General features: G+C 44.1%; 1 protein-coding gene across 1 annotated transcript in view; it reads left to right on the forward strand.

Annotated features, from left to right (window-relative positions):
• The first annotated feature begins 1180 nt into the window (after window positions 1-1180).
• mgat5b (alpha-1,6-mannosylglycoprotein 6-beta-N-acetylglucosaminyltransferase B) overlaps window positions 1181-12553 on the forward strand; it is an 89761-nt gene continuing 78388 nt past the window's right edge. Inside the window, exons 1-2 of the mRNA XM_088600051.1 lie at window positions 1181-1739; window positions 6835-6947. Coding sequence (XP_088456177.1) covers window positions 1672-1739; window positions 6835-6947 — 181 coding nt within the window. The 5' untranslated portion in view covers window positions 1181-1671. The remainder of the gene's footprint in view (window positions 1740-6834; window positions 6948-12553) is intronic.

A 12553-nucleotide genomic window follows, 5' to 3' on the forward strand; every position in this document is an offset into this window, starting at 1 on the left:
TGTCCTTGCCTGTTCTGCCTTTTACCGGGTGAAATTGAGTTATCTCCCCTGCTAGCCTTACATTGTAATTAACCTCCTGCCCGTTATCCGCGCTTATCCGTTCCTGCGCGGTATCTTTTATTCCGATGGTGTGCGATGACTTTGCTTTGTGACCTCTTTTATTTTTCTACTTGCTGTGCCGATTGTTATTGAACTGTGTGTGGTGCGCAGACAGTGTAACTACTACAACCCCACTGGAACAAACATCACTGCGAGGGAACCCCGCGCTGACGAGTCGTGTGAAGCGGACCGTCTTGCGTGATCAATAGCGACATCAAAAAGAAATCCAGGGCCGTTTGCGAAACGCCAGAAAGTACCGTTCCGGGGAACTGTGCGCAGAACGCCTGCGAGTACCCCTGCTGACCACTAGGCGTCGCTCCTGCGAGCCGAGCCAAGAGCGGTGTGACGCGCTGCGGAGGGAACTATCCCTGGTGCTGAATGCGATCACACTGCAGCGGCCGCCTGGTCCGCCGGTGCTTTCTCGAGTCGCCTGGTACGCGGCTGCTGTGCGGTATGCGCATCTGTCGAAGTGATCCTCGCGGCGTGATCGATAAGTTACATGTATTTCTGTCCAGAGTTGCTTCCGGAAATGTATCAATATATATATATCCAAAAAAGTTGCAGTGCAGGATTAATAGGCATTCTGCATTATTGAACGCACCCACTCATTGAATTCGACTGCCACTAGTACGCAACCCTTTTAAAATGGCATGCAGAGTTCAATGCACTTGATATCTGAGCATTTTTCACTGCGCCTGATAAAAAGAGGCTTCAGCTCTCCTGACACTTGATCAGACAGCGGTACCTGGAAAACAAAGGAACGTGTGTGTATATATATTGTACAGTCTACGTAGTTTCCAGTCATCACGATGTACTGTACAGCAGAGCCGAACGGGAACGTAACAATGAATTCGGTGTAACAAGCACGTCGAGCAGTAGATGGCGCCGCGAAGACGATTCAGTCTGAGCATCAATAAATTGGACATACCTCGCGAATTCTCAGCCCTCCCGCGAGGAGCCGAAGCGGATGTATTTCATTGAAGAGCCCGAAGCTTTCTGAACTGTGGCGAGACGCTCTCTGCGCTGCCTGGGCGCAAGACCGAGGGAGCCCGTGCTGTTACCTGACGCGGTCACAAGCTGGGAGAGAGCAGGGATGCCCTATCCCCCGGGAGTAACAAATGGATCCTGTTTCAACGTTCCCGCCTGGCATCTCCTCTGTTTTGCTGGGATAAGCAAGCCCGAGTTAGCGGTAGAGAGGCGCTCTGTCGTAATTACTGTAAAGTGAACTGCGCAGGGTTGCCTGATGGTTCAAAAGCAGAGCGGCATGCCATCGTCTACCAGCGAGCGATTGTACACTTCAGTGATACCACTGTGAACCTCAGGAAGCGCTGAGCTCCTAGCAAGTCTGGGAGAGTTGGGGTGGGAGGGGGGAATCATTGCCGTCGAAGTCAAACTTGTGGATATAATTTGTAGCCCGGCTCTGGAGGTGCGTTATAGTAGGATTTTCTTCCATCGCAGCCTGAACCAGCCCACTTCAGCTAGAAGCTCCGTGCGTCTTAGTCTCTCCGGCGAAGGACTGAAATTCGGGTGTACGATGTCCGAGCTCGGCTGCACGCTCGGCTTTTTGGGGAAATGATTGCTGTGAACACGGACGGTAAAATAATGGTGAGAAGATGCCTGGTGACGTTCAAGCCGTTCAGGTAAGGAAGCCTCACGCACTTCGCCCACCGCTTGATCGCGTTCACCGTGCTCGGGGAAAGTTAAATGTTAATAGTTGGAATGAAAGCGAAATAGCAAATATCGAGTCTAAATGGCAGTGAATAATTTATCCTGAGCAAAGAGGCAGCCTGGTTCGTCCCTTCGCTTCGACTTTCTTAAGCCCTTGTCATACATCTTTACATATTTAAGAACTGATTCTTGTTAAGGTGGTATTCATCCCTCACCTTCACTGAAAGCGTTAAATATTTCCGATAATTGTTACTATTCAGTGTAATTCGTGGCACTCTTGGTATAGGACTCGTGCCTGTGGCAGCACGAAATAGCCCGCTGCGTTATTCGCCAGGTAATTCCACACTATGAACCTGTTTCCAGATGAGAACTGCCCAGACCCGAGGCTCAGGGTGCAGACTGGAGGCAGCACATTGCCTTATTCTAGGCGTCCAGTGGAACCAGACATTCGGCGAAGTTCGGCGCCTCTACTGTCTTTTCCGCTTGCGTCTGCTCGTTAACTGATTGCTCGTTCGGAGACACAATATGAAACACGCTTTTGCGCGAAACTAAGGTATAAAACCGGCTGATGTTAAAAAAACCCCATCGAAATTCAAACTCGAATTTGCAAATCACTGTCGTATTTGAAGAAGGTAGGCACCCCGTATTACAGAGTTTGGTGGTTTTTTTTTAGTTTATTAATTGTTACGAACCTTTGTTTCATAAGCTAACCCCGATGCAAGTACCCAGCGTCTTCGCCGGTTCAATCTGCCAGTAATACTGATCTCGGGTTTTCATCGAGCATTCCACGAAACTAACTTGGTAACGAGAAGATAGAGAGAATGCACGACATTTCACTTGTATCGTGCGCTCCCCTGCCGGTTTAAGGTATTTTAGAGTAATAATTGAATGGATCGTTTGAAATTCTTTGCTAACACCCCGTGTGCCCGATTACATCACGTTAAGTTTAGTTACTTCATCATTAAGTGCTGTCTTGTAGGATTCTACGTGGCGTCTTTCAAAAGACACAGTTCCATAGATGTCTCTTTTCTCCGCAATACAGGATTGAATTCGGAACAAAGCGGGTCACAAATGGACGTATTTTTAAAGCAAGGAAAATAGTATGAGTGTTGATATACGCAAGCAGTATAAGACCTTTGAAAACGCTTTTAAAGAAGTGGCTAGCCCATCACAGACCACTGAAGCTGTTAACGCTGCTCCAGACTACTCTAGTTAAAAAATACTACACTTTAAACCTGCCCGATCTCGAGAGTCATTTGTATTTAGTATTTGTTTGGGGAGCAGGAAGTGTTCGACATCTCAAACAGTCAGTAGGACTCTGCTGTAAAATCCGTTGTGAGAAATGATTTATAATTCAGTTTTTTTAAAATGTCTTTATTGAAACGTCCATTAACCAAGACTGTTTGAATCTTTTTAAACTTTGTAATGTAGAACAATAAAGTGACGTGCGTAATTCTTCAGCGTAAATTTATTCTGTAAAACATGTACAGCAGCAAGACACTGCCTGCATGTTTCATTTTCATCTTAAGTGATTTGTGATGCTCAAACCACTTTTAAAAAGCAGGTGACATCCTGGCATTGAAAACTGGTAAATCCAAAATCAAATTAAACTGATGGTGTACTTCAAAACAGAAATGACAAATGAGTAGGAATGCACTGTCATACAGTATGTCTTTAATGAATATACAGAAACACATTTAAGCCCACAAATGTAATAACATGTATAACTAACAGCAGGTTATTTGCATTGCAAGAGGACTATTTTGACATTATTTGCTTTCTCAATAACATCAATACATTCCAGGCAAGAAATAATGTTTGGGACTGTTCTGCGTAGACTTTCAGATAATGAGCAGTGTGGCACTGCAGCTAAATAGTTATTGTTTTGTTCAGGGGAGCCCAGGAAGCCCAGAACATACAGGATATCAAGGAATCATTACAGAACAGAACAGGTTTCTCCCACGTTTACAAATTCCAACTTTCCTGCCTATAAGAGATAAGATAAGATCACTTTATTGGCCATATACAATTTCTTGCATTAGGAAATTGTCTTTGAGCATATCCCAGCTTGCTCTCCATGAGACACACAGACGGGGAGAGAAGCTGGGGGTCAGAGCGCAGGGTCAGCCATTCATACGGCGCCCCTGGAGCAGCTGGGGTTAAGGGCCTTGCTCAGGGGCCCAACGGAGTAGGAGTCCTCTGCCGGCCGCAGGATACGAACTGGCAACCTTCCAGCCACAGGCGCAGGTCCTGAGCCACGGTGCCACTGCTCTGCCCTACGATTCACCCTTTTTGCATTCTGTAGAGGTGCTTTTTTGTCGTGGAGGTCGGGAAATATTCGTTTCTTTTTATATAACAGGGAAAAGACGTGGACGCATTAAGTACAGTTCTCAGTTTATTCTCCTCTGCTAACAGCCAAGCACTGATTCTTCTGTCTCACACGCTTCTCCTGGTGGATCTGATGCAGCGTTCCTTTAATGGGAACGAAAGATTAATTGTGTTCAAAAGTGAAGCAGCTATGGTGGCTCGAGCAATCTGGATCTAAGCACTTCACCCTAATGCTGCCCTGGAGTGGCACTGCGAGGACTACAACACTGAAGCGTTGACACAACACTCATAATCTGCTAATTAATCAGGGAAATGCCCTTTTCCTTTTTCTAAAACAAAAATCAAGATTTATGCTTCTTGCTCTTTGTCTTGAATCTGATGTAAAATCTTCACTTCTGGAAAGTGGAAGACATTACCTCATAATAAGCCACATGACTTATCCTCCAGAAAAAAAAAAGATATAAAAGAAGGAAACTAAGGCCATATCTGTCATGTATAATTACATGTATTACTTGGGGAGCTCTGAGATATGCTTGTCAGTCTTAAGTAATTGTTAACTACAAAAATAGAGACTAAGCACAGATGACCTGCTTGAATCAGCTGCTGTGTGTGACTGGAATTGAAATGTGATGTGATAGTTGAGGTAGTGCTAAGTACTTAAGAGTTCTGTTTTTTTTTCTACATTACTTATCTTAATAAAGGACGTATGAATATTTTAAAATTTCACACGAGTCCCTCTGTGGTTTTAACCCATGAAAATCTGTTTAGAATCTTTATCACCTTACACGGGAAAGATAACAAAACAGAATCAAGTGTGGGAGAGGGCAGCTTACTTTAGTCCAGCTCTATTCCTCCATGTTTGAGCTCGGATGAAGTCCAGTATCTCCGAACAGCTTGACCCAATCATAAGATACCAGAGCTCTCCCCTTCAACCACTGCAGGACTTGAGCCTTTGAGAATCCTCTTCCACAGCTGTAACAATCCGGTCATAATGCTTTTAACGATGATATATTTCACATAAAAATTACATGGGATCTGAGTCTCTTAACACAATGGCAATCTGATGCAGGCAGAAATCTGCAATGTAGAGTAACGCGTTGTCTTTCCAAGCTTTCATCAGTCCAATGAGCTTTGAAGTCTCCAAACTCTGGCTGGAGTGCCAGGGGGCATGCTCATGCCCAGGAGGTTCACCTACATGAGGTAGATCTTTCTAAGAGGAATGATTAAATAAGCTCCCCTTTTTTATGATGATGGATCGAACTGCCTGACAACTGGACCACTGTCCCATGATGCATTGGCCACGGCTAAATGCTCGTCAGTAAGGTTTTGTTCCCTTTGTTATTTCGAGACCAGCCTTCATAATTAATAATATACAGCACCTTCATTAAGATTCATGGTTGTTTTGATTTAATTAGACTCCCCTGAAGTGTGTTAACTGTCCCCAGGGAATGAGATGGGATTTTCGTGTACAGTAATGTGCAGACCACTGAGGAGCGAGGCAATACCCACACTGCCACTCGCTTCACAGGAGGGTGTCTGAATAATTCAGGGCTCGCCAGCGCAGGTGGAGCTTTCTGCCGAAAGACTCCTGCAGCCGCGCAGACATCGGTGAGCACTCCAGGGCCTAGATCAGCAGCTCCCACTCCTGGTCCTGGTGACCCACGCCCACCTGCTGGTTTGTGTTCCCTCACAGTCCTCACAATCGAACCCTTCGTAGGCTTATTCACAATAAGATCAGATCACTTTATTGGCCCTATACACTTTCTTGCATTAGGAATTTGTCTTTTCCCATACCCCAGCTTGCTCTCCATGAGACACACAGACGGGGAGAGAAGCTGGGGGTCAGAGCTCAGGAACAAGTAAAGGTTTACTCCCTGCTGAAAAAAGAAGAAAGGAAACACAACGTATCGGCTGTTGAGCCTTCTTCGGGTGTGAGGTCCCCCGAAGAAGGCTCCACAGCCCAAACGTTGCGTTTCCTGTCTTCTCTTTTCAGCGGGGAGTAAACTTATTACTTGTTCCTTTGCAGCCTACGCATGCTGACGCTGCTACTTACTTGAACTACTTCATGCTTACTTTCAGTCACTGGGCCTAATTAGAAAGGAGCAGAAAGAAAGGTCACGCCGGTCTTTCAATACGCTATTTGAGCAGCCGCTGCAGGCACCCGGAGCACTTCCTGGAGAGAGGAGGTTTTTCTCCCCTCTCTCTCTCCCTCGCAGTGTGTGGCGCCCAGCCGCCTCTCAGGGCAGGTGCGTGGTTTGGGAATCGGGAACGCAGAGCTGGTGCACTTCCAGTTGGGGGACATTATGGAACTTTAATTTAATAACATGTTCTTGTAAAAAATGGGGGAAACACAAAAGATTAAAGTAGTGTCAAATTATGTGCGGTTAAGCCTCCTTAATTAGTAATTAGTCACAGCATCAGAATCACTGCTCAGGTTAAATTGGCAGTCTTGGTCATTTTTGTGCCTTTAGCCCTGTGCTCATGGGCAAGACCTTGAGCAGCACATTGACTCGAAGCGATGATTCCATTCACCTTTCTCTTTACTCTACCCAATCTTCCACCTAAGCATATAAACTAGGGAAACTGCCAGAAATAGTTTTTAACCATGATTCAGTTGTTGTCACACTGTATTTGGAGTATTCAGAGTTCTATTTAAAAAAAGCCTTGCTTCTGGAAGCTGACTCTCCAGACTCACTTTCTTTTACATGTTTTTTTTTGTTTTGTAAATTTCTGTTCTAGGATTTTCGTGGTTGGGATTGGATTCTTCAGTCTGTGCTTTTTAATGACATCCCTGGGGGGCCAATTTTCATCCAAGCGATTGGGAGATTCTCCATTCACCATCAGAACAGAAGGTAATTGCATTGCATTCTGTTATCAAATGGGTGTTAGGATGCTCGTCTGTTGATACCTCAGAATGGGATCAGTGGAAGTTGAGAACTGGAGCTGAATTTAACATTGAATCTTTGCCACTGGCCTGCAGTCCTGAGGCAGGAATGCCGCCAGGTAAATCTGTAATGTGTGTGTGTTTTAATGGGCCCATGATTTTATTATTGAATAAAGAGCTCCAGAGGGACTTTAGGGATGTTGAACCCAGCAGGTTTTATATTTACTGAACATGCTTCGTTTATTATGTGAAAAATAAAAAAGCAAAAGAAAAGTTAAGAGTCAAGAACTGAAGTATAAATCTTTATCACGATATGCATTAGCATTCAATAGATGGTGTTTTACAAATGATTTATTAATGAGAGTTTGTGATATTATCCTGTTTGTAACACAGTAATAAGTGATTTTCAGCCTTGGCTACAACCATAGAGTGTGGTCACCTATATTCTAATAATGCCTTGTCCATCATATAGTTTCTTCATATAGCCAGCAGACAAGAGATTGAGTTTTCACTTAAGAACACAAGGAAGTTTGCAGACATTCCATCTCTTTTGGATTTTAGTAGCTGTTATACATTTAGTGGCAGATCTAAAGATCTCATCCAGCTGTTTATGAAAAGAAGCCTGGATCTTGGCTTCAACAACACGACTGGACTGTCATGGACGCCAGAAAGGCCAGCCATGGAATGCACAAAAGAGCAGTAGAGGCAAAAACGGCACAAACACAGAGGTGTGCTCTGGGCTCAGGGGTCAGGCGATGTCGGGGATGAGGCCTATGTCATCAGGACACGGACGTGGGGTGACCTGGTGCTAGGTGGGCCTTGCGACATCCGTACCCTAATGCTGAGCCAGGAACACTGGAGACACAGGGTCTAAATAGGAAATGGAAACCAGACACAGCGGAAGGACATGAATAATCACATGGAACTAGGGACAAGAATGAAGTGGAGCGCCCTCTAGGGTTTGGATGTCAACCGAGCAAGAACCACGCGTAGAATAAGATGCACAGCACAGGGGGGAGGAAAAACCTCATTTAACTGTCAGGAAACCTCTGGGAGTCCACTGCAGAAAGCTACCCCCACCCTCCAGGGTTATAATAAACTTAAATAACAAGTGGTAGAGGGAGCCGGTACACGTGTGGACCGCGACATGGATGATGTTCCAGATTCCCACAAGCTAGTATTCCCCTGGGGGAATCCCATTATCCTCTTCTGCTGCGGATGTGTTGTGAGGGATGATCTTTTCCCACTTATCCTGCGTAGGCTGTGAAAACTGATCTCTGGCAAATATTCGGCTGCATTAGAGCTATTCTGAACTTGGATGCTCTGTACCCATACTAAGTCCTTCAGTAAATGTTTCTCTTATTGTTGCTCCTTTGTTGTCTCCCAGTCTTTAAATTGGCAGAACAGAAGTAAAGAAAGAAAGGTTTACATGAAATGATTGATTACCTCCTCAGCCACTGAAATCTGGAGAAGCATCTGGACTTACTAGCCACCTCATAGTTCTGAACCACGGAGGTGGTGTCTGTAAACATTGTGCCTGTGTGTGTTTGTGTGATGAATAGGAGGGGGCTGGCTGCTTAATGGAGTGGTACTGGAACACAGGATACCAGATACGGAGACGTCCATCCCATCCCAAATGAATAGTCTCTCTAACCCTCTCCACCTGGTGATTTAGAATTGGAATGTTGTAAAGAAGTTAGAAATTTAACTTTTCGTACCTTTTTGCCAAGAGTTCTAGACAGCCATGTTTGCTCTCCTTTGCACCCTTTTGATGTCATTTGATATATACAGTAGATGAGAAATGTACCTTATCTATGGTATAAAAAAAGCCCTTCATACAGAAGTCCTCAAGGCTGGATATGACGCAGCGAGATGGGAAAGTGTCTAAATGTTCTGTGCAGTGATAATCCGGTTCCCCCGTGACTTTGCTGGACTGAAATGTCCCTGTTTGTCTGGATTACTAAACCACCTGACACAAAACCTGTGTAAACAGAAGAACTTTCAATACTCTTTGGCAATTACAACTGAGGATTTTAATAACTTAGAAGCACAGATGACAGAAACAGGTTCTTTAACTGAAATGATTCTTTTACTGGTAAATTATAAATTATACCGATTTCCTGACAGCTGATTAACAGATTCATCTTTAAAAAAGGTTGCATTTGTTGCCAAGAAGGTTGCTATGCCTTTTGATGTATATTTAAATGTAAATCTAGTTTTGCACCATTAATTTTGACATTCTAAAAAAGTTGCCAAAGATTGTTGTAGTTTAAAAGAATTAAAATGAATGTTTCTTGATTAATCAATTTTGTTTTTGTTGCATTAGAGCACTTTAAAAGTGTGTGTAGTAGTTGATAGTTTAATATTGCCTACATTGTTGTTCTTTTACTCAGAAATAAAATAAAAGGAATCTGAACACAAAACAGCAGAACCTAATCTTATGACATTGTTGCTATTAACAAATTCTGTGTAGTTTGCTGGTTACAAAATCTTCAGTACCTCACGAGGAACAGTTTACAGTATCTGCTACAAGAAAGCACACAAAATCATTTGAGTAAATATAGTGCAGTACAGTGTTCTCCCCTTGATGCAGTGTGTGTACTGATATGTTCAGTGTCATTTCTGGTTACTAGGCCGGTGTTGCAAAACCGTCATTCCAACATCTACCAGCTGGTTATCTGCTGAGAAGTTTCTATTAAGGCCAGATTTTCTGCACACTGTCTGTAAGGCCACACAGCAGTGCAATTTGCCAACACGACAACATACCCTTGTAACATTGCGACAGCTGAAGAATCCTGGCATTGAGCTGAATTCATGTGCAAACTGGCTTTGTAGCTGATGCATTAGCAGTTCTCCGGATAACCTACAAACCTTACAGAGCATCACTTGAATTACATTTCCTCTTTTTGTATTAATAAATTGAGGAACCGCCTCAAGTGAAATTGAAATAATTGCTGGTTGCATCACTGGCATCTAGAAGAAGTTTTTTTCTTTTCCCCCAAAGATACCTTTCGTGCTCAGCTTGAGATATGAAACCTGAAAGTGCTACAGCGGTAGATGTTTGTGTGAAAACGACATTAATAATAGCTGAAAGGCAGAGGAATTAATTTTCCCAGCAAAAAAAGCAGAGGCTGCCTTTGAACGCTCATATCTTAAAAGCAACAGTGCTACACAAACAAAGGGCTGCCATTTCAGGGTTTAAAGGCATCATTCAGACAGCTTTCATGTGCTTCTTCATTTCTCTTGGCTGTTATTGTCCTGTTTCAGTTCTGTTCTCCCTGCTGTACAGGGCGTTGAAAGAGTGTCGCTGTTGCATTTGGAAGAGGGTTGATGGCCTTACCTGAGGTTTGAATGTTTCTGAAAATTGATTTTTGGAGGTTTAGTTCTCTGAAGTGCTCTTGGACTTTGTGGTCTGCTACAAGGCTGTAAAACTAGCTGAGAAACACAGTTCCTCACATTGGAAAACACCTCATTGTGTTATACACATGCAATAGAAATTTCTACTTGATTTCTATATTTCCCCTATAAAATAATGCTACATCTAGTCATGCGTGGTGATGGTGTGCTATAAATCAAGGTTTAGTATCGTAATACCACTCATACTTTTTGATAATTAGGGTTAGTTAAACCAGACTTATGAGTACATCTAAACCCCAAGAGTGATATGAATGTCTTCATAAAGTATGAGGAATTGAATAGGAAGTTAAAAACCTCCTGAGATGGAATCCAGTTCCTTAAAGAAAAGATTTTGGAGAAACTGGAAGTGAACAGAGACAGGAGGAGATAGGGAAGGCACGTTTGCTTCAGAATTATTTGCTCTTGACCAATAGAATTGCGATTAATAACTAGGATTCATGAGCTATGAGTCTGAGACATTTGCACAGATACTGCTGGCGACTTGATCACGTCATCGCTAACTATACAATCGCCAATGACGAAGAGGCCAACACGCTGCTTGAAGACTCAAATCTGTGTGAAGTCTGAGTAGGGTCTGGTGCTGCCTTGGTCGTGCTGCAGTGTTGATGGAGACGGCATCCCCATCCTCCGGTACTGGAGGGCTGGGAGCCGAGAGACGGGCCGGGACACTCTTCTTTGGAGTCTGCGTGTGTTCCTCCTACGTGCAAGTTACTTCCTCCAGCTCTTTATTGGGTAATAACTTATCTCCAAGGTTACTAGAACAAACCAAAATAAGCATGTTGCTCGTGAGACAACACCTTGCTTTGGTTAAGAAGCTGAATCAGACATTTTAAACGGGGGGTGGTGGAGGTGGGGACTTGCTCTTGTAATTTTAAAAGCCTGGAGCAAACCCGGGAAGCGAGAGAGAGGACCGCATGGAGGAACGACACGTCTCCCCGCTGACGGGCCTGCAGGTGTCCAGGAAATCGGCCAAGAGGACCCTGTCCAGCGCTCTGCACAGTTGTACCCCCCTGTCTGGGGAATCCCCGTTAGAGCTGGCTGCTGTCAGGAACTGCACCCAGTCTGGTGTTGTCTGGCCTGCGGGACTCAGCCTGCACCTTTACAGACTATGCCGGTGGAGGCGCTCCAGGCTGGGTGACACGTTTCAGATTGCTGCACCTGTAAAGAGCACAGGCTTGAGAAATCAAAGCCCCTCCTGGGCGTGAGCGGTGTTTCCGAGTGTCTGTTCTGGGCAGGCTGAGTTCTGTTTAGGGACAAGGCGATTAATACTCTCCAGCCGGTATCCTTAGGGGCTGCGTGTGTCACGCCTAATTAAAGGGAATCTCAGTGCAATCTGGGGAGGGAGGTGGTGGCAGGTCTCCAGGTTTTTGTGGCTGAGATATTTACTGGGAGCAGCAGCGGAAATTGCCTTCAGGTCTATCAGCCTGGCCTTGGCTTCATCTCATGCGAGTTGACAGGAGCAGCTACTTTGAGTTCAGAAAGAGAGAGGGGAGCTGACCCAAGTGTCAGGGCACACAAGCCGGAGTCTGGACTGATTTTGTGAACCCTCTTCTCTCAAACAGAGTGTGGCACTCCAATTACTTTCAAAGTGCTGCCTGGTTAATGCCAAGCAGTAGGTATGGTATTGAAATAGAATAACCTCTCCCCATCTTCCACTGCCATTTGTCTGCAAAAAGGTTGATATTTTTTATTTTATTATACTATAAAAAGCTGCCATTTTCCCCTTTATTAAATGTAAAAATTGATTTATGCATGGCTTTTTGTGCTACAAGCAACTAGAAACTCCCTAAAAACAAAATCCATTTAAGATATGGAGAAAAAAAACTTTGAACTGTTAGAAAATGAACTACAGTGACAGTACAATCATTAACTTCAATAGAAACTTAATAGTGCGTTAAAAGGATAGTTTCAAACAGCTGTTTTTCAGAAGTGTGGTTTACAGTAAGTCTTGATTGGGGTAATCTCTTACAACTCCTCGACCAGTGACTTCCACTGTCTTGCAGCATGATAACTGAAAGCAAACTCCCCATTTCTTATGTCCTTCACTCTAGGGCCACAGAGTAGGATCTTATTCCAGAATTAGATAGTAGATATTAAAACCTAATGTTAATATTGGTACCAGGCTAGCATGGAGTTAACTTCTCTGCAAAACAGCCA

The sequence above is a fragment of the Lepisosteus platostomus genome, chromosome 11, assembly GCF_059453375.1.
Source record: "Lepisosteus platostomus isolate fLepPlt1 chromosome 11, fLepPlt1.hap1, whole genome shotgun sequence".
Taxonomy (NCBI): domain Eukaryota; kingdom Metazoa; phylum Chordata; class Actinopteri; order Semionotiformes; family Lepisosteidae; genus Lepisosteus; species Lepisosteus platostomus.